Genomic DNA, 19,938 nt, shown 5'->3' with positions numbered 1-19,938 from the left:
TTTTGTTTACTCTTCTAATGCCAATTGTAGGTTTTTTGTCAAAGGGTTTGTTTTTCTGCATTGCACTAAGTTGACCACCAGGTAGAGCAACAACACTAGATGTGTTTCTCGTGCACGAGAAGATGCTTGATGGGATACATGTGATCTTAAACCCCCCTGCAGTTCTATCGTTTCGGCTCATTCTAGTTTCTTATCTCGGCAGCAGATGACGTGTAACGAGTCTCTGATTTCTTGCCTGAATTTCTCAGTCAGCTCACAAGCTCAGTGACGCTCTGGAAAGTTGGTGGGCACAGGTTGGATTCCAATTGATTTTACTTTTCACAGTTTTATTTTGTATAGAGTAAACAATATGGGGGATAGTAACATAAATCTGGCGGAGGTCGGTCCTCCCGTGGAATCGAAATGTTCAAATGAGCGAGCGCAGTCCTGCAGCATCCCGAACGGCGAGAATGGTCCTGCTCCCACGACTCGCCTGTACGTGAAGCGCTGGGCGATCGTTTTCCTGTTCAGCTCGTACTCGCTGAGCAACGCGTACCAGTGGATCCAGTACGGCATCATCAGCAACATCATCGTCAAGTTCTACAGGGTGGATGAGTTCACCGTGGACTGGCTGTCCATGGTCTACATGATCACATACGTCCCCTTCATCTTCCCCGCCACCTGGTTGCTGGACCAGAAGGGTTTGCGCGTCACTGCGCTGCTAGCCAACGCGCTCAACTGCGTGGGAACGTGGACTAAAGTGGCCAGCGTCCAGCCCAGCCTCTTCTGGGTCACTATGCTGGGCCAGTTGGCGAGCTCCCTGGCTCAAGTGTTCATCCTCGGGATACCTTCGCGTTTGGCTTCGGTGTGGTTCGGCGCGGATGAGGTCTCCACCGCCTGCTCCATTGGAGTCTTTGGGAATCAGGTGAGCTCTGGTTTGAGCCTCCAGTAAGTCACATCCGTGGTTCTTTGTGATCTATCACAAAAACTCATTATTTTATTGCATTGTCGGAATAATGCACGTTTTAAAATACTGTATTCTTTTTGGCTGCAGCAGTCCTAGAAGTTTTAACAACTAAGTTAAGGACACTCAATTGTTTTGTGTTGAAAAACACTTGCGTAGCTGTCCAAGTGTCATTATCATGAACAGTCTTAAAACACAGAAAAATGTTTTATTCCTATCAGAAGTACGTGACAGGTCAACTCATTTACAATGCATTGTAACATCTGTTTTGTACAAGCTTTTATAGGCCAAACTTAAACAAATTGAAAAGGATTTTAGGGTTACATAAAGTCATCTCTGATTAAAATTTGCTGGCGTGTAATGGTGCCACCAGAGTGCTTCCATGGAGGTCATACAATTTCCATATCGGGGCAGTAAAGTCAAGCAGTTAAGATGGTTGCCTGCCACTGTGGGGGAATCTGGTTCAAGACCGAATCCATACTTAAACTGTCCGGCTATTTCTGCATGCGGTTGTTCACAAACAGGCAAACCTTACCCAACCTTTGCGTGTGAATGACTGAGCAATTAAGGGAAGCTCCTTTTATAGACAATCCTGGCATCCACCTGTTCCCGGTTAGTCTGTTCACCTGTGGGATGTCTTTTTTTCCCACCTGTCCCAGATATTTTGGAATGTGTTGTGGCCTTAACATTCTATATTAATGATTATTTGCTAAAAACAATAACGTATATTTGTTTGAACATTTTATATATTGCATCTGCTGTGCACTCGGTTAAATATAGGCAGAATAGGATTTGAAAATCATTGGATTCTGTTTTTTTTTTCATTATTAAAAGAGCACCTCGACTTCAGTGGAATTGGGTTTGTGTATGTCTGTATATCTATCTATCTATCTATCTATCTATCTATCTATCTATCTATCTATCTATCTATCTATCTATCTATCTATCTATCTATCTATCGATCAAACAGTTTTTCTTCACAACAGTATGTCATTAACTCAACCAACAAGGAGATATAAGTAATATTAAATACTAAACCGTAGTTAAAAACATTTCTTTTAGGTTTGGCGGTCAAATGGGAAATGACGTGTTCATGTTTGCACAAGGTCGACATCTTGTGCCTACTTTGTGTAGTTGTACTGTATATAAGGGTAAAAGAAAGAATACTGGCGCTCAAGGTAGGCTAACTTTCATCGATTTGATTTGAATATTTGCGGTGTTTTAAGTGCAACCCTTTACACTTTATCCCGGCTAAGGTGTTTATAGAGCTCGTCTATCCTCTACATTTTTCGCCATTTGCAACATTTGCAGGAAGCTTGGAGGTACAGTAAGACAGCTGAAATGGCAAGCTTTAAAGAGCAAAAGAAGCCGGCACAAGGTTAATGAGCAGTATTTAGTGAATCCTCAAAAAAGTAAGCTTTGGCTGGCCGGCGAAGAAGCTATGATCCGTCAAACTTTATAACGGTACTTCGCTAACTTGGTGGCGTGACTGTGAATGCAGTCGTAGTGTAAAGTATCAACATGGTCACAAGAAACTGATGCTCCCCCATCAGACTGACAGAGTGGTCGTCATCAAAAAAACTACTGTAAAATATATTTCCTTAAAATCAAAAGCACACTTTGTGACTCCAACATTGCATGTATCACAGTAGAGAATAGTGTGCGTGAACCTGCGTGCCATAAAAAAAAAAAGGCTCATTTGATGAGCGCCAAATAACGACAAATCATTATTTGTTCAATACGCACATTTACGCAACGTACCGGTCAGACCAGAAACCACGTCCTGCTTTTTACAGGCCATTTTCGGTTTACGACGGAATTCGGTTCCTACGATAGCGACGTAACTCGAATTTGTCCGTCACGCCCAGCAGTCTTTAACCTACTATAGTGAATGAAAAACACTTCTAGGCCATACATACGATACAGTCAAATAAAAGACAAAACAAAATGAAAAGCACACAACAGGCGGAATAAAAGCTCAGCACTTATGCCACATAATTCCGAGGTCTTGGTGTGGGTTCTCCCCTTGTACCAACATTCCAAAACCATGCATTACTACGTTTTCCATCACTGTGCATTCTTTTTTTTGTCTGCAAGGTACCTTGCAATTGATTGGCGACTAATCGAAGGTGTACCCAGCATCTATCAAAGTAAACTGGGACTGGCTCCACTCACCCCACCTGTGACCCTAATGAGATGTTAGAGAAAATAGAGAGATGGATATTGTAATTCCTCAGATAATAGGTTTTATCGACATGAATGGCTTTTATTTCCTTAAAAAAAAATCCCTTTTCTGGAAAGCACTGCACTACATAAATGGTTTGGTCATGTAAGTTAGGTTTATGCTAAAATAAAGGCAAATGAATCATGAATTAATATGACACCAGTGTCCGACATGGAGTAGGACCGGACGATTATGGAAATAATAATACTCACAATAATTTACCCCCAAACTACCATCACAACCTTGTAAATATCATGTGGAAGCCTCTTGCATTTTCATTCTGCTTCATCCACACCTTTGATGCTTTGCAACTTTGCACACATTCAAACCATGAATAAGTAAAGAAAGAAAAAAAAAGACATAAGAGGGATCGTTTATCGCTTAAGCATATTTATTCTATCTTAGGTTATTGTTGTATCTTTATTTTCACAAGTCTTGAGACTTACTGGCCTAACCGGAGCTTGGGTATTGTATTTTGGTGCCATACTATGTAGAAACATTTGTTTTTACAGTATAGCAAAAAAGTCCTTCGATTTTTGTATCTTTGAATTGTGAGGGAAGTAAAATTTCTAGAATCCATGAAAACTCAACTTTAAATATAACTTGAAAGAACAACGAGAAAATAGATTAATGACAAGGTAAAGTAGGAATTTACTAGAATAATACCAATAAAAAGCAGTAAATAAAAAAGTAAAGATAACTGATGGATGGAAATACTGCTGTTCCTGCCCTGTGCGTTGGCCTCTAATTTGTCTGCTTAGGGACAACAGAATCACAAGCTTCATCACAGGTGTCAAACTCAAGGCCCGAGGGCCAGATTCAGCCCACCAAATCATTTTATGTGGCCTGAAAAACTAATCATGTCTGTTAACTTTCATGATCCTTGCTAAAATCTGTATCGAAAATGTCAAATTGTTATGTGTATTAAATAGCATTGACATTTTGCAAAAATTAAACATTAAACATTTATTTGGTTTCACTGTCATAACAGCCCTCCGAGGGAAGACGTAACTCCAAAGTGGCCTGGGACAAGAATAGGTTTGACACCCCTGTGTTACACGCTTGCTCTGCAAGCAACACGATGCATTCAGGTTCCAATTCCAGCGTCAGGAATGCAACATTAGTCAGAAAACTGTTTGGACAATGAGGGGCATGTAGGACATATTCAAAAGACATTTTGGACTTGTCTACCGTTTCAATGTATTTTTCTCCCTTTCATTATTTTTACTTTTGTACTTGAAGTAGTTCTGAAACCATTACCAGTAGTTTTATACACTTACTTAAGCAAAACGCTTGACCTTATACTTCAACTTCTACTGAAGTCCTCCATCCATCCATTTCCAACACCACTGATGCAGGGTCGCGGGGAGTTGCCGGGGCCTCTCCCAGCTGACTTCAGGCGGAAGGCAGACTACACCCTGAACTAGTCGCCAGTCAGATGTTGGGCACATATAAAGACAAACAACCTTTCACACCCACATCCACACCATCACTCAGTGGGAGCGATCCCACGCTGCCTGCACACTAGTAAGGCAGGTGAAGTCCTATTAAGTCCTAATGTCTATACTTCTACTTCAATAATGAGCGCAAATACTTGACGCCACTGATTTTAGTGAGTTTGCCATTTGAGGAAATGTGGTACTGTATGTCAGACCCTATTTGAGATGTATCCATTACTTCTTGCGTTTATAGTGTGTCTGGCCACACCCTCTTACATTGGGGGATGACCAGGGAATCGTTAGGTTTATAGTATTAAATCACCACGACTTCAAACTCGCTACGGAAGACCAATGAACATCCAAAGCAACTCTCTGTTTATTTTCAGTCAGGCCTGTAATCCAGCTAATATCTTGGTCAAAACTGAAGTTTAATACAGAAAACATTGTTTGATCATTCTTTAGAGGCAAAGTGTCGAACCTGTAGATCAACATGATAAACTCGTTTTATAATGACATGTGTACTCAGTGCTGTCAATATTCAGTACTTTTTTGTTTTCTTTACGGGTAGGGATTACAATTTGAATATCATTTTTGCAAAATGAGGTGAATAATCTTGATGTGCACTCCCTCCCTTGTGACTTTATGAGTTAGTAGCCAATCCTCCTGTTTGGCAGAATTAATTTCCGAGAAGCGACTAATCGTCCAATTAATTTCAAACATATTTAATTAATAAAATCACTTATTTTTGGGCTCCTTATCACTCGCAACAATACGGATATAAATTACAGGCAGAACATTTAACTGTTTTACAATATTGTCCTCAAAGTATTTGTCAAACTTTACAGACAGAGGGAGTTTGTGTGTGTGTGTGTGTGTGTGTGTGTGTGTGTGTGTGTGTGTGTGTGTGTGTGTGTGTGTTTGGTGGGGGTGGTGATATTTGAAAGGCATGATTTTTATCTTACATTGTAATATGTTAATGTGTAAAAAAACACCACAAAAATCTCCAACAACAAAACCCATCTGATTTAAAAAGAGCTAACTAATATCGATTAAATCGTCCGGCAGATTAATCGATCTGCACTAATTATGACCTTAATGAAACTCCAACAAACTTGAACAAGAAACAAGGTAGTTTAGACTTTGACCTTTCCCTTCACTTTTAACTGTCCATATTCTGATGAACTTGCAGTATGGGTCATCCTCTATCTGCAAATGTCATGTGCTATATATGTTTTAGCAACACATTCAACTGAACTCCCAGACAAGTCCAACAGTGTGTGAGTGATGCAACTGAAAAGGAGGAGTCTGAGGTGTCCAATAACAGTCACTTAAAAAGGAAAAATTTACTTGATCAAAGAGGTGGAATCATGCCAGCTTTGACACTGTAGCCAGGTAGCCCGCTTTCCAGCGCTACTCGTTGAAGACTCAACCTAGGGTCGTGGGTGAGCCGGAGCCTGTCTCAGTGGACTTTGAGTGAGAAGATATTCAACCTACCAAGAATTACCCGTTTAAAGTTAGCAAAGGAAACAAGCAGTCAAGTTAATTTGGTGGCCAACTTTTTCCATCTGGAGGAAAAAAGTGCTGTACCTGCTGATTGCGAATCCACCGTCAGGTAACCGGTCGCTGTGTTTACACACACAAGGAGAACTGTTTGCTTTTCTCTCCAGCTGAACGCGGAGGCCTGAAAAGAGGAGGGGCGCAACATGAGCAGTCAGGAAGAACACCATCATGACTGGGTGGACAGCCATGATGGATCTTCCCTCATATCGGACTCATCCGTCCAGGAAATTGCGCAACTCTTCCCACTCATGGAGACTAAACTGTACAAGCGGCGTTGGGTCATGCTCTTCATCTTTTGGAGCTATTCCATGAGCAACGGCATGATGTGGATGCAATATGGCATCATCAGCAACATCTTCAAGCACTTTTATGGTGTTGACGAGCTGTCCATCAACTGGCTCTCTATGATTTATTGCTTTACCTACATCCTTCTCATCGCGCCTGTAATGTGGCTTCTGGACAACCGAGGCCTCAGGGAAGTTGTCGTGGTGGGCTCCGCCTTCAATTGCATAGGCGCTTGGATCAAAACGAGCACGGCTCACCCCGACTCGTTTGCTGTAACCTTCCTCGGCCAGTTTGTGTGCTCAGTGGCGAATGTTTACATCCTCGGCGTCCCATCCAAACTTGCTTCTCTGTGGTTTGGACAACAGGAGGTGTCCACGGCCTGTTCCATTGGCGTTGTGGGAAACCAGGTGTGTTCAGGTTCGCCTGTTTGACTGTTGGGCTTCAACAACAATGGTGGAGTGGGGATGGTGTTGAAGAGGGGACGGGGCGGTGTGGAAATAATTTGTAAGACAACTCGTCACTGAATCATATCAGTTAGTGGTTTCATCTGAAGCATGTCAGAAGACAGGCAGAAAGGTTAATCATTGTTTTCCAAAGTAAAAGCAGATTTCTTTTTTCCAAAAGTTAAACGTAAAGATCAGTCCATTTTCATGCCAGCCAATACAAAATTGAGAATGTTTCTGTTTAACGGCGGAAATTCCGAGCATTTGGACAATTTTAAGTTAAACAAGATCTGTAAATGATTCATCAATGATCAAAACAGTTGCAGATTGGTTTGATAATCAACGAGTTGTCGATAAATCATTTGTTGTACCTTTTGTAACCGTCACACATGATGGGACTATTTTGAACATATATTTTAAAAATAATTTATAATTAATCTTCAATACTATAAGTCCAAGACACTTCGCATTGATGTTGGTCCTACTTCATGGATATTGACCCCCGCTGTACTCCTGTTTCTGACCATATATGTATAGACATGTTGTTCAAATAAATGGAAATCCTCAAAAGATGCCAAAGCCAAATGGTGTTTGAAGTAATGGCCCGCCTTAACTGTGTAGACCAAACAATGTGTACCGGTTATTGTCATGCATATTTTTGTTTTTTGACTTCGTCTCACAGCCTGCTGCGATGGATGAAAGGATGCATTGTCATCGACATCCACCTACACACTGTGACATTATGTGTTTGGTTCCGTCCTATATGCAGTATGAAATGACCACACAAAAAAGGAATTTATACATCCATCTGAAATGTTTTGAGTGAAAAAAGTGCAAGAAAAGCAAGAAAAAAGTGGACTGGCAATATCCATATCCATGCTTTGACGATGAACAGGGTCCACGCCAAAAAAAACTTGGGCCAAGTGGAATTTAGTTGAGAATGAATTAATTATGTATGGCAATTTATAAGCAAAACATGCTGCAGTGCTGCAATAAATCCACTCACATGTTTTTTGTATTTGTCTCTCATTATGAGGTTTTCAATTTTTCAAACCATGCTTTCGGACTGTAGCGGTTCAATAAAGATACTTTTCTTCACACATTGTGTTTAGATGCAATGGTAAAAAAATGGGAGATTCTAGAATATTATTCAAGAGGTGAGAAATGCTCAAACCTTGGTGGAGATTTGCCTTCTCTTAAGTATTTTATTTTATTTTTTTAATGTGTCGCTTCTCGCCTGCAGATGGGCATTGCTATTGGGTTTCTGATCCCCCCTATCCTCGTGCCTAACATAGACGATGTGGAGGAGCTGGCACACCACATTAAGATCATGTTCTACATCAGCGCTGGTGTGGCCACCATCATTTTCATCCTTGTGATCATTGGTAAGTCCTCAATAGAAGACTCAGTCAAGGCTCAGCAATTGGGCAAGACATTTCCAGGATTTTTGCTCAGTAATGCAATTAATGTCAATTTCAATGGTCATGTTGGGAATTACAACAAAGTATTCTCCTTAAGCCTTTTGTACAATAATACTGTTGGGTTTAATCCGCGGTGCTCCTCAGGCAATACTGCCCACTGCCCAATGCTGCAGTAATTGAATCGTGCATTTGATGGATGTGTTCTGACACAATGTTAAACACAAGCAGGGTCTCCAATTATGTAACTGTTGTATGAACTTGAACTTCCCACTCAAACTCAGTGAAGATCTTGGAAGTCCATGACAGTCAGGGACTCACTGCAAAGCCTCACCACTGACCTTGTTTATTTTAGTTTTAAAACTAATTCAAGAGGTACTGTAGTCGGTCACATGGCTAAGCAGGATGGACCAGTTTTAAAGATCACTTTGGTTAAACTTAATTATAAATTGCCTGACTTTTATTTGAAGTGATATTTGTGGTGTTTACCAGATTAAGTCATCCGGCTCCCCTTGTGATCCTGTTTTTACTCATTTCTTTAAGGAGGCGCTCCTGGAATTTGGTCAATCAGTTTTGGCCATTCTCAATCCCAGTCTGTATTCTGCTGTAGTCCCCAATATTTTAAATATGCTGTGGTGAAACCTCTGCTTAACAAACCAAGGTGGGCTGTTGAATTTTTGGCCCACTTCCAAGCAACTTTTTATTTCAAAAATTCTGGAAAATGTGGTGCATACGCAGTTGAAATCTTTTTTGGCTGAACATAACGACACAGAAGTTTCCCAGTCAGCACAGAGTCAGCGCTGTTACAAGTTTTTTTTCATGACATCCTCCTGTCAAATGACATTGGATATGATGCATTTTGTTTTGTTGGACCCGACTCCAGTGCTCGTTACGTTGGACCACAATATTCGGTTGGCATCCTATTTGAAAGACAGTACTTTGGTTGCTCTGAGTCCACCTCTGCCCCACTGTCATATGGTGTTCCACAGGGTTCCATTTTAGGGCCGTGCTGTTCTCATTGTATCTGTTGCCACCGGGTTCCATCTTAACAGAGCATGGTATTTCTACATTTTAGAGTTCATTTTAAGATTCGTTTAGTTGTATTTCAATCTCTCAATGGTCTCACGGCACCTTACTGCACCTCTCTGGAGGTACCAAGGACTAAGCGGAGGCTCAGCGGGGATCTAGCTTTTTCTGTTGCCGTTCCCTTTCTTTGGAATGATCTCCCGCTTAACATTAGGCAAGCCCCCTCTGTGTCCACTTTTAAAACTTGTCTTAAAACAAATTTTTATTCCATGGCTTTTGACTCAGTAAGAGGCCTCACGTGGTGTTTTTATGTTATTAATTTATTGTTTTTAACTGTTTTTGAATGTCTGATTTTTACTCCATGTATAGCAATTTGTATGCCACAATGGTTGTTTTCAGGGTGTTTTGAGATATCAACGCTGTGTGCAAGTTTGGAAAGTAGCTGTCCACTTAAACTTTCAGCTGTTTGTACTGAGCTGTGAGAAGGGTTTACTGTACATAAGCAATAGCAATTGTAAAAACAAAGAGGAAGACCATGGCACTTTAGCTAAATCCTTGAAACAAAGACAATACTGTTTGATTAGTGAGGATAAGCGATTTAATTGGCTTTTTTTTTTTTATTCTTGACTGATAACCTTGGATGTCATCAACATCATACAAACCACCCTTCACTCTTTGGGAGGACTTAATATTTGATCTTGGTTCAATATGTTGCTTTTGTGGAAAAATGTTCAGGTATTTATTTGCACCTTTCGGCATTTGTTTGTCATCAGTCGGCAACCTCTGTTTTTGTACCTCATTTGTCCGGTAGATCTGCAGTCAGCATCCCATTGATGTCATTAATTTTGATTGGCTATCTCTGTCAAATCTGTAAATCTCTATATTAAAACATCACCCCTGTGTTTCTAGTGTTCCAAGAGAAACCAGAGCTCCCTCCCACACAGGCCCAGGCCCAGGCCCGGTGCATCCCTCCAGAGAGCTATTCCTATCTGGCCTCAATTTGGAGGCTGCTGCGCAACAAGCCCTTCATGCTGCTTGTGGTCAGTTATGGTGGGTCCCTGTCCTCCACATATTAGACGTGCTTAAAAGACAATTATTGGTGCAGTTTTTAATGGAACTTCCATGTGTCGTAGATTTCACTCACATCTGCAACTCATGAGTAGAGCCGGGTTATCTGCGCTATTGTTTGATGCCAACAAGCAAAACATGCAACTCAACTTTTTTGAATCTGCGCCATGTTTCACATAGAAAATGACAGTCCAAATCTTCATATACTACAATGTCAGTCAATTCGGTGCAGCAAATGTCCTCCACACAGTTGTATGCCTACAAATGTTCTCTTATAGAGTTGAGTTGTTTTAGAGTGGAAAACACACATGGCATACAGAGTATGTTGTCATCACCGCACTTTAATGAGTATATATGAAATGGTGCTGTAAAAGCCTGACTACAGATGATACAAGCATCACAATCATTTATCAGTTGGTGTATTGTAATAAACGTCTACTTCTGGGCATGTGTATCTTAAATCTATAGTTATGAGGGGACATTGCATGCAGACTCTATCTACATCATAGAAGAATGAGCATATCATCCAGTGTGAACGATGTGTCAGTACAAACAAAAAATATTTTTGTCTTTATTCGCAGGACTAAATGTTGGCTGCTTTTACGCTGTGTCCACGCTTCTGAACCGAATGATCATTGAACGCTATCCAGTGAGTCTCTTGCTACTGCCGTCATATATGCTTGGTTTCAGGGCAATAAAGTTTTCAGTTACTGTTCTGTGCTTTTGTTTTGCCCATGTTGTGTCACATGATGCTCTGCTTTAGACTCTTGATACCTATAAAAGTGCCAGCGGATGACCTTGATAGAATGGTAGCTGAGACTGCTGTTATCTCACCTGAGAGCCCTTTAGCCAAGTTAATGCAGATTGCAAAATGTAACTAATGTCTGAAAAAACGATTTGCTTCGTAGGGTGAAGAAGTGAATGCAGGTCGGATTGGGCTGACCATTGTCATTGCAGGCATGGTGGGATCGCTCATCTGTGGAATTTGGCTGGACAAGACTAAAACTTACAAGTAGGTTCTCTGAAATGTTTACTATTGCAAGTATGCATTCAGTTGTATGACCAAGTTGCACATGTATTATGTACTCGTCAAGTTCTTGGCTTTCCGACTTTGCAAAACAAAACACAATTCAGTCTATTTCTACATTTGTTATGGTTAAACCTTTTTTAATCAAGTGCAATTCACGTTCGCAGTTTTGCCTCTGCTTGGTGCCACCCGCAGATACTGTATGCTGTTAAGACGTGACATAAGTCAACCGGAAAAGCCCTCTCTTCCTTTACAGTTTCTGTAAATTGGGATGAGAAAAAAGTTCAATTAATGTAAATGTCGTAGTTGAACAGTGGTAGTAGTTAGTTCATTTGCCTGCAGTCTCCTTCCGTGGATGTCTAGAATTTTGTCATCGCAAGGAGCTGAGCTAGGGAAGGCCTGTGCAAAGTGGAACTGAAGGCTGAGTTTTTGTTCTGATGTCCAAGTCTGCTTATCTAAACTGACAGATGAGAAAAGCATGGTCCTCCCCTGTTTGTTCCCAGGTTGTGATTATTCCTGCACTAAAACTTGAAATTCTGTTTCACCAGTGGCCATCATTTTGATCTTCCTTCATCATTTTATCTCGAATGACTTGATAAATGCCTTGGATTCCTAACATGCCAATTGGATGCTCGGCTGTCAAAGCAGCCAGGTGCCAATCGCCATTGTTGACACTCCGCTGTTGTCTTGAAGTATGACAGAGGATGACGTTATGTTTATAAAACCAGTATTTTACGCGTGGTTGTACAAAAAACTGCTAGACCAGAATAAGCCTGTTTGTGCAGATGGCTCTTGCTTAGATAACGGCTCAATTCAGGATTTTTTTTTTTTTTTTTAGTCAGGCTTTGTCAGATTTTACAAGCGTTACCATGAAACAATGCACTTTAGATACAGTACTTACATTTGAAAAAAGACTAAGGTCATTTCTTTAAATGTTTTTTTGCAAGTATGCTGGAGGATTGAGAGTCTGAGCAGCTTTTGCCTAAAATTATAATCCTGTTCACAAGACTCAGATCTACATTTTTGTCCAATCTGATTAACCTGGGTTTTGAGAAAAAAGAATAATATTTGCAGCTTGGCTTTCTTAACACTAAATATTCCCTTTCCCCTCTCATCAGGCAGACCACACTGGCCGTTTATGTGCTCTCCCTGATTGGGATGCTTTTGTATGCCTCAACACTCAACCTGGGCCACCTGTGGGTGGTGTTTGTCACAGCTGGAATTTTCGGGTTGGTAATCATGACACAGCAAGCAAATGTCGAATATGTGGAAGTCGTCTAAATGTACATGACATGGAGCCACACACTGGCAACCACGCTTCCGTCAGCGTGCCCCAGGCCAGCTGTGGCTACAAAACATAGTTTACCGCCACCAGACTGTGAATGTGTGAATGCATGAATAATGGTTCCATTTTGAGTGCTTTGAATGTGTGCTAATGTGTGAGGACAGCAACAATAACACATGCGAGCCTCATTTTTAATTCTGTATATATTCTGATGCTTTACAGATGACAAACTGTCACCATAAGGTGTGATTTTTAAACTAAACATTTAAAGTTTAGTGATATTTACAGTAAATAGTCTACAAAAAAAACAACAGTGCAAACAATAAAGTAGGAGCAGAGCTCCTCCACTCACCTGATGATATCCACATGATCCAATTACAGATTTCTTTTAAAATTTGAATTTGTCATTATATTTTGATAGAAACTTTTATTGACTTCAAATTTCTTGGTTTTAGGGGACAGTTTTAACGTGAATGTGTTTCTGCAGCTTCTTCATGACTGGATACCTTCCTTTGGGCTTCGAGTTTGCAGTAGAGCTGACCTACCCAGAATCAGAAGGAACATCATCTGGTCTTCTCAACTGTTCAGCTCAGGTTGGCACAAGTTCATTCACTTGTGTGCAGCAAGTTAACTCGGGACAATTTCACCATATCACCAATCTGCTTTCAGATCTTTGGAATCATCTTCACCATCGCCCAGGGAAAGATTATTGACAGATGGGGCACTTTGGCAGGAAATATTTTTCTGTGTATATTCATTTTAATAGGAGCTATCATGACTGGTAAGGAAACATTTAGAAACATTGGCCAACACTGAATTAGGGAGAATTTAAATCTCCTTTTACAAGGCCACGTGATCACATATTCCAAAGGAATAAGGTTGCCATCTAGTGGTAGAATCAAAGTACTCATTCATCTCTTCTTTCTGCTTCAGTAGTATGTAGAAGAACATGTATGGATCTTCCATGTGTCACCAGAGAAAAATGTGTCCTCACTCTTTTGTCGGCATCACAGGATTCATTAAGTCAGAGCTCCGGAGGCAAAAGGCCAACCTACAGACTGCTGGGCAATCAGTCAGTGTGAGTATATCGTTGACGGCATCTCACGTCCTAGCATCTGATGCCGCCGTTGTGTTTTGTGCTGCAAAAAAGTGCTGCTGGTTGATTTGGGCTGCGGACCTGACACTACACTTCACTGCTGCAAGCATGAAGGCATGGACTTTCATGTAACTTTCTCAGCGCTTTGTCCGACCACTCTGCTACATTTTGCTCAAAGCTTACTTGACGTGCCAATTGGTTCAAAACTTGCGACAATGTTCTTTTTATATCTTCAAGTGGGAGCAAATGTAAGATCTCAGCATTGCCCCGTACCAATGGCCTCAGCATGAGAGGTCATCCTACCCGGAATGAAGCCTGCCCCTCTGCTCCACGTAGCAATCTTTTTTGTTTGTGTTTCACTGTAATATCATAAAAACCCAGCAAACGCCACAAATTAACTTGAATAAGAAGTCATCAGATGATTGTTGAATACAGAACATATTTATGATTCACTGCTCATAAATTTCACTATTTGCAGATTATTCAAAGTCTCATTTAAAGTATTTCAGTGAAACAGCAAACAAAATTGAAACACATTCTCTTCCATATTATCTTTGTAGTTCACAACACAATTTTTAAAATCAACTTCAACAATCTCCACCACAGGGGTCAACCTCCGGTGCTCGAGGGCCACGATCCTGCGTGTTTTTCATCTCTCCCTGCTGCAACACGCCTGATTCAAATGATCAGGATTGTTATCAGGCTCCTGCAGAGCTTGCTGATGTGATGATCATTTAAAACATGCAGGATATTGGCCCTCGAGGGCCAGACTTTCACAACTGTGATCTCTACCTTTCTTTTTAATGCCTCTTAAATGGAAATATAACAAAAATATAAAGGACCAGCAATCCTGCGCACACAGAGCTTTATTTGTTAGTTTCTGCTTGTGAAACAGTGGATTGAATACTTGAAACCAAACAAATGCTGGTAATTTCATACAACTGTACTGTTCAAGTGGACAGGCAGTACGCTATTTATCTGTGTGTGCAAGGGTTTTTGGGCTCAGATCTGTGCCACTGCTAGTGGGTTGCATGTCAAGTTCTTTTAGGCGCCTCTCAAAGACATGACACCCAAGCTATTATTCCAGCGTGCAGGCTCGGCGTCATCGGTTCAGGACTACGGGGGCACATCTTGCAGCAGCCCCCTGGCAGCAGCAGTTCTGATATAAACTTACAAGCTAAAAATCAAAACACCCGCCAAGGTAGGGACACCCTCTCTTAAATACTCCCCAACAACACTGATGCTATCCTATTGTCGATGAAAAACTCGCCAGTTGTCAACCACATTTCAATTTATGGTTGAGTAACTGCTTTCAATAATGTGTTTGCACCGTGTAACGTTCCATAACAAACTCGTCCAATCCTCCTGTCATGGAGCAGCAATTCACAATACTTTTCATGTGTCTACTTTAGTATATTTGTTGTGTTTATGAAGCCTTTCAGGGACAGCGGTTACTACAGGTTACAGGGTGCATGAAAGGGTTAAAGGTACAGTGGAAACTCCAACGTCGAACACATCAGAAGTCTTCCAGTTTGGAATTAAAAGGTTTCATTTATTATTGAACTCTAAGTATTGATCTTTGTTTTGTAATGCCACCCCAGAAAGAGGGGTACAGTAATGTAATACAGTACTGTATTAACGAGGCATCCAGACATTTTCCGTAGCACTCTGGTGAGCTTGAGTCAAACTCGTTAACCTAACGTGTGCTATTGGAATATGGGAGAAAGCTGAAGTATCTGGAGAAAACCAACACAAGCACGAGCAGAACTTGGAAACGCCAGATGTGCTAAACACAAGCAGGTACCGACCGTCACGGCTCACCTGTTTTCTGAGGTTGGTCATGTGACGTTTGCAAGCTGAACCCTGAGACACTGTTGTCATTTTCAGTCAACAGCAAGTGGCAAAATCGGCGACCCCTGAGATGTGGCCTATGGTCTTGCTTGATTCATATTGCACCACCGCAATATGAATCAGAATACCAGGTTTAGACGAGTGGGGCTGCATAGAACATATTGTCAAGAAAATCTTTGATTTGACTTACTCTTTAAATTACTGTGCATCATTTCCTGTTGGAATAATGGGTTGTGTTCAACTTTGGAGATTCCACTATTCACGTACTTCATATTTGGGAGCAGCATGTTGCCAAAAAATTCTATTATAAGGAGCACGGCATTGAAGCTCTGGTTGCTTTGGGTCGAGTTGCCCTTTCCAGTGGCTATTTTTAAAACTGCAGCAGTATAATAAGATAAGTTGGACTGGGTCGAACTGGTATGTCATGTTCGATTTCCTTTTTTTTAATGTTACATCATCACGATTTGTTGGAGTAAAAGACTCAGATCCTTTTTCAGGGTACGCAAATAGTGATTGGAGTGCATTTCTGTTTTACCAGGACATGAGCACTGTTCTAGAGGAAAGCCTTCCACCCCTGGAAATCCAGAAAGAAGAAAGTTTTAAGTCGGAACACAGGAAGAATTAGTCGCGATAGATTCTGCTTTGAAAGCTTTGGTGAAGATCAGTTGCTGTCCCAATTAAAAATACTGTGCGACTTTGTACCAGGAGGACATCACACCCACACACACACGCAGATCCCAAAACAAGCACAAGAAGTCAGTCATGCACAACACCAATGAAGTTCGAATCTCATATGTCGTTAACGTTCATTGTTTGGAGCTTAAATGTCAAGTGGAGTGTGAGCTTTTCATGTCCTCTTACCTCGAAGCTTTCAAACTAGTGCTCTCCTACTATGACTACTACTACTACAGTACTTCTGTCAATCACCAACATTGGAACTGTTTTAAATCTTTACTTTGCAAAAGCTTTTCTTTTAAGTACTGTTTTTAGAACATTAATGGGACTGTAATGCGTTTTCATGTCACGGCAGCTGGAAGATTTTATGCCTGTCATTCCAGATCACGCGGCAGTATTACCTCTGAATTCTACTGACTACAATAACAGTCGATGCTGTGCTTCTAATGTATACTTTGGAAAGACAGTTTTGTCCTCCCCCAGATCTGGCAGACATAAACTAAGGACTGACATCTGCGTCAATATGGAAAAAGAGGCGAATCGAATCGTTTATTTTGCACAAGAGAGACAGCAAATATTTTATTAATTAAAAACGTGCTTTGCTTGTAGACTCATTACAGAGAAACGCATAGTGTCCATAGTTTATGATCAACTTGTTTCACTTAATATGTTGTGACTTTTTGTGTTGTGGTTTCTCTTTTTTAAGAATGTTTTTGCTCTGAGGTGCTAAATTAACATTTTATGGAATTTTAGGACATTATACAAAGCTGTGAAGATTTCACACTCCTTGATATTTAAAACACATGAAATAAATTATTATTCTTGAGGACCTCATCTAACTTGACTGGAGTCTTGTGTTTTGTATGACACTAAAAGCTAACATGAACGAGGGAGCTCAGTGGAGCTTCTATTCTGCTGTAAAACGAATAAATACTGTGTTTTCCAATCTTAGGACATGTTGAGAGCATGAGAATTGATGTGTAGAGTTCTGGGAAAGGTTGATTCACTGTAGGAAATACTGTAAAATAACATCTGGGAAGCAGCGCACCACAATCAATCCAAACACGTCTGGTGGACTCTTGGACATGAGGACATTCAGTTCCGTTTCTTCTGCTGTGCTCGCACTTCCTCTGGAGTCTCTGGAAAGCACTGGAATCCAATCAGCATCGCTATGATTGAGAAACCTGGAAAAACAAATGCCGCAATTACTTCATGCTACAGGCTCGGTTTAACATTTGCAAACTGTCACGAGCAACAGAAGATATTCCCACCGGACAATACTCACTGGCCACAATAAGAGGTGCCATGACTCCGATGGTTAGAGGTGCAGTTTTGTAGACGAAGGCCTCAGACAGAAAATGACCCAGTGCCAGGACAAACGTCCACAAAGTGATATGATATAACCTGCCAGTGACACAATGTGGGAATGTAAAGTTGACCACTCAAACAAGGCATCGAAATGCAAGACTTAAGATATCTTACGTTCTGTTCTGTATATCAATGGCACAGGCACAGCGAATGATGGATGACAGTAATGTCCAAATACCAAATGTCCGAGCTTGAAGACCATTGACTGAATAAAAGAGTAGACAAATATACAGAGAGGGAAATCACTGTTAAATTTGTTCATTTGTTCAACTGCAAAGAAAGTAACACTCTACAATAGTTTATTTATTAAGATAAACAGTGACACACTGAGTTGACATGTAAATGACTCAAAGGGGAAATCAAATGAAAGCAATGTTGACCTAATTATCACCACCTTGAACTGCTGTGGTTGTGGTATGAAAAAAAGATGGGGTGTGTGAAACTGAAGAAATCAGTGTTTGGTTTGCGGAATTTGGTCAAAATGCATACGCTTCACCCTTAGGTCGTTGCATTATACTAGTTCACCACTAGATGACACTAAACTCTGCAAACTGTACCTTTAAGCTTTTTTTTTAATATACTTGGTATTTTAGACGGTCACTCCGAGCGGAAGCCCAAAACATTGAAGGATTTAGAGCGTTGTCAAGCAGAGTGTGCCCCCAAAAAGTGTTGATGGCAACAATGTTTCACCACCAAGTACTAACGTACATTTACGAGGACGATGAGATTAAATACTTATTTCACTGCGAATTGTATAACGTGTACGTGGCGTTTTTTACACACTACTTGTTTAGGTTGGTGAATAACATAAACAACAGAAACCCAATTTGCTCACCAAACTCAGGCGCGCCGGTGTAAAGCTTCTCCGACAGGAAGCTATGTTCTCTGAAGCTTTGCACGGTGTTTCCCATCGCAATGACGGACACCATCACGAGCCAGCTCCGCAGGACGTTTAGAAAGCGACTCATCTCCTCTGCAGCTCCTTTATTAGAGTAGAGTAATTAGAATCCATACAACGGCTTGTTTCTGGCCATGTTGCAAAGAGGCTGCTGGATGTGTTACCTGTCAAGTGTTGTAACTGAAGGGGTATCTGACAAATACTAATGTTGGTGTGCTGTGCACCTTAAACCAACAGGGTTAAATGGCATTAATACAGTATTGACATTTCCAAGCGGCGTCGGAAATCACTGTTAAATTTGTTCATTTGTTCAACTGCAAAGAAAGTAACACTCTACAATAGTTTATTTATTAAGATAAACAGTGACACACTGAGTTGACATGTAAATGACTCAAAGGGGAAATCAAATGAAAGCAATGTTGACCTAATTATCACCACCTTGAACTGCTGTGGTTGTGGTATGAAAAAAAGATGGGGTGTGTGAAACTGAAGAAATCAGTGTTTGGTTTGCGGAATTTGGTCAAAATGCATACGCTTCAACCTTAGGTCGTTGCATTATACTACTTCACCACTAGATGACACTAAACTCTGCAAACTGTACCTTTAAGCTTTTTTTTTTAATATACTTGGTATTTTAGACGGTCACTCCGAGCGGAAGCCCAAAACATTGAAGGATTTAGAGCGTTGTCAAGCAGAGTGTGCCCCCAAAAAGTGTTGATGGCAACAATGTTTCACCACCAAGTACTAACGTACATTTACGAGGACGATGAGATTAAATACTTATTTCACTGCGAATTGTATAACGTGTACGTGGCGTTTTTTACACACTACTTGTTTAGGTTGGTGAATAACATAAACAACAGAAACCCAATTTGCTCACCAAACTCAGGCGCGCCGGTGTAAAGCTTCTCCGACAGGAAGCTATGTTCTCTGAAGCTTTGCACGGTGTTTCCCATCGCAATGACGGACACCATCACGAGCCAGCTCCGCAGGACGTTTAGAAAGCGACTCATCTCCTCTGCAGCTCCTTTATTAGAGTAGAGTAATTAGAATCCATACAACGGCTTGTTTCTGGCCATGTTGCAAAGAGGCTGCTGGATGTGTTACCTGTCAAGTGTTGTAACTGAAGGGGTATCTGACAAATACTAATGTTGGTGTGCTGTGCACCTTAAACCAACAGGGTTAAATGGCATTAATACAGTATTGACATTTCCAAGCGGCGTCCATCAGACATAAACGTAACATGCTCTACAGGGAAAAACAAAACAATCCAAATGTGATTTTTCACGCGAAGACCAGGTGGTAGCCAATGACAAGCCTGACAAGAATGGC

At 40.9% G+C, this 19,938-nt stretch overlaps 2 protein-coding genes across 10 annotated transcripts; one reads left to right on the top strand and one right to left on the bottom strand.

Moving 5' to 3' along the window:
* The first annotated feature begins 202 nt into the window (after nucleotides 1-202).
* flvcr2a (FLVCR choline and putative heme transporter 2a) lies at nucleotides 203-16,448 on the top strand. Of its 8 annotated transcripts, none has more exons than XM_019857383.1 (11): nucleotides 203-904; nucleotides 8,138-8,279; nucleotides 10,248-10,388; nucleotides 10,988-11,055; nucleotides 11,315-11,418; nucleotides 12,552-12,662; nucleotides 13,206-13,311; nucleotides 13,388-13,499; nucleotides 13,732-13,796; nucleotides 14,902-15,015; nucleotides 15,257-15,964. In XM_019857383.1, exons 1-10 carry the CDS (start codon nucleotides 350-352, stop codon nucleotides 14,980-14,982), a joined length of 1,485 nt encoding a protein of 494 aa, XP_019712942.1. In that variant the 5' UTR covers nucleotides 203-349; the 3' UTR covers nucleotides 14,983-15,015; nucleotides 15,257-15,964. The 8 variants fall into 8 exon arrangements, with proteins under 8 accessions (XP_019712942.1, XP_019712936.1, XP_019712940.1 ...); XM_019857379.1 differs by lacking the exons at nucleotides 203-904; nucleotides 14,902-15,015; nucleotides 15,257-15,964 and adding exons at nucleotides 2,048-2,121; nucleotides 2,210-2,265; nucleotides 6,274-6,858 and having other exon boundaries at nucleotides 13,732-14,182; XM_019857381.1 differs by lacking the exons at nucleotides 14,902-15,015; nucleotides 15,257-15,964 and adding an exon at nucleotides 16,204-16,448 and having other exon boundaries at nucleotides 204-904.
* Nucleotides 16,449-16,858: 410 nt separating this feature from the next.
* On the bottom strand, nucleotides 16,859-19,898 carry erg28 (ergosterol biosynthesis 28 homolog). Of its 2 annotated transcripts, none has more exons than XM_019857386.1 (5): nucleotides 19,714-19,898; nucleotides 19,487-19,633; nucleotides 17,823-17,913; nucleotides 17,626-17,744; nucleotides 16,859-17,524 (listed from the first exon to the last, which is right to left on the bottom strand). In XM_019857386.1, exons 2-5 carry the CDS (start codon nucleotides 19,617-19,619, stop codon nucleotides 17,436-17,438), a joined length of 432 nt encoding a protein of 143 aa, XP_019712945.1. In that variant the 5' UTR covers nucleotides 19,620-19,633; nucleotides 19,714-19,898; the 3' UTR covers nucleotides 16,859-17,435. The 2 variants fall into 2 exon arrangements, with proteins under 2 accessions (XP_019712945.1, XP_019712946.1); XM_019857387.1 differs by lacking the exons at nucleotides 19,487-19,633; nucleotides 19,714-19,898 and adding exons at nucleotides 18,544-18,690; nucleotides 18,771-18,873.
* Between the last annotated feature and the right edge of the window lie 40 nt (nucleotides 19,899-19,938).

Source organism: Hippocampus comes, unplaced genomic scaffold (assembly GCF_001891065.2).
Source record: "Hippocampus comes isolate QL1 unplaced genomic scaffold, H_comes_QL1_v1.1 scaffold32, whole genome shotgun sequence".
In the NCBI taxonomy this organism is placed as follows: Eukaryota; Metazoa; Chordata; class Actinopteri; order Syngnathiformes; family Syngnathidae; genus Hippocampus; species Hippocampus comes.
This window is presented reverse-complemented; position numbering and strand designations above follow the sequence as displayed.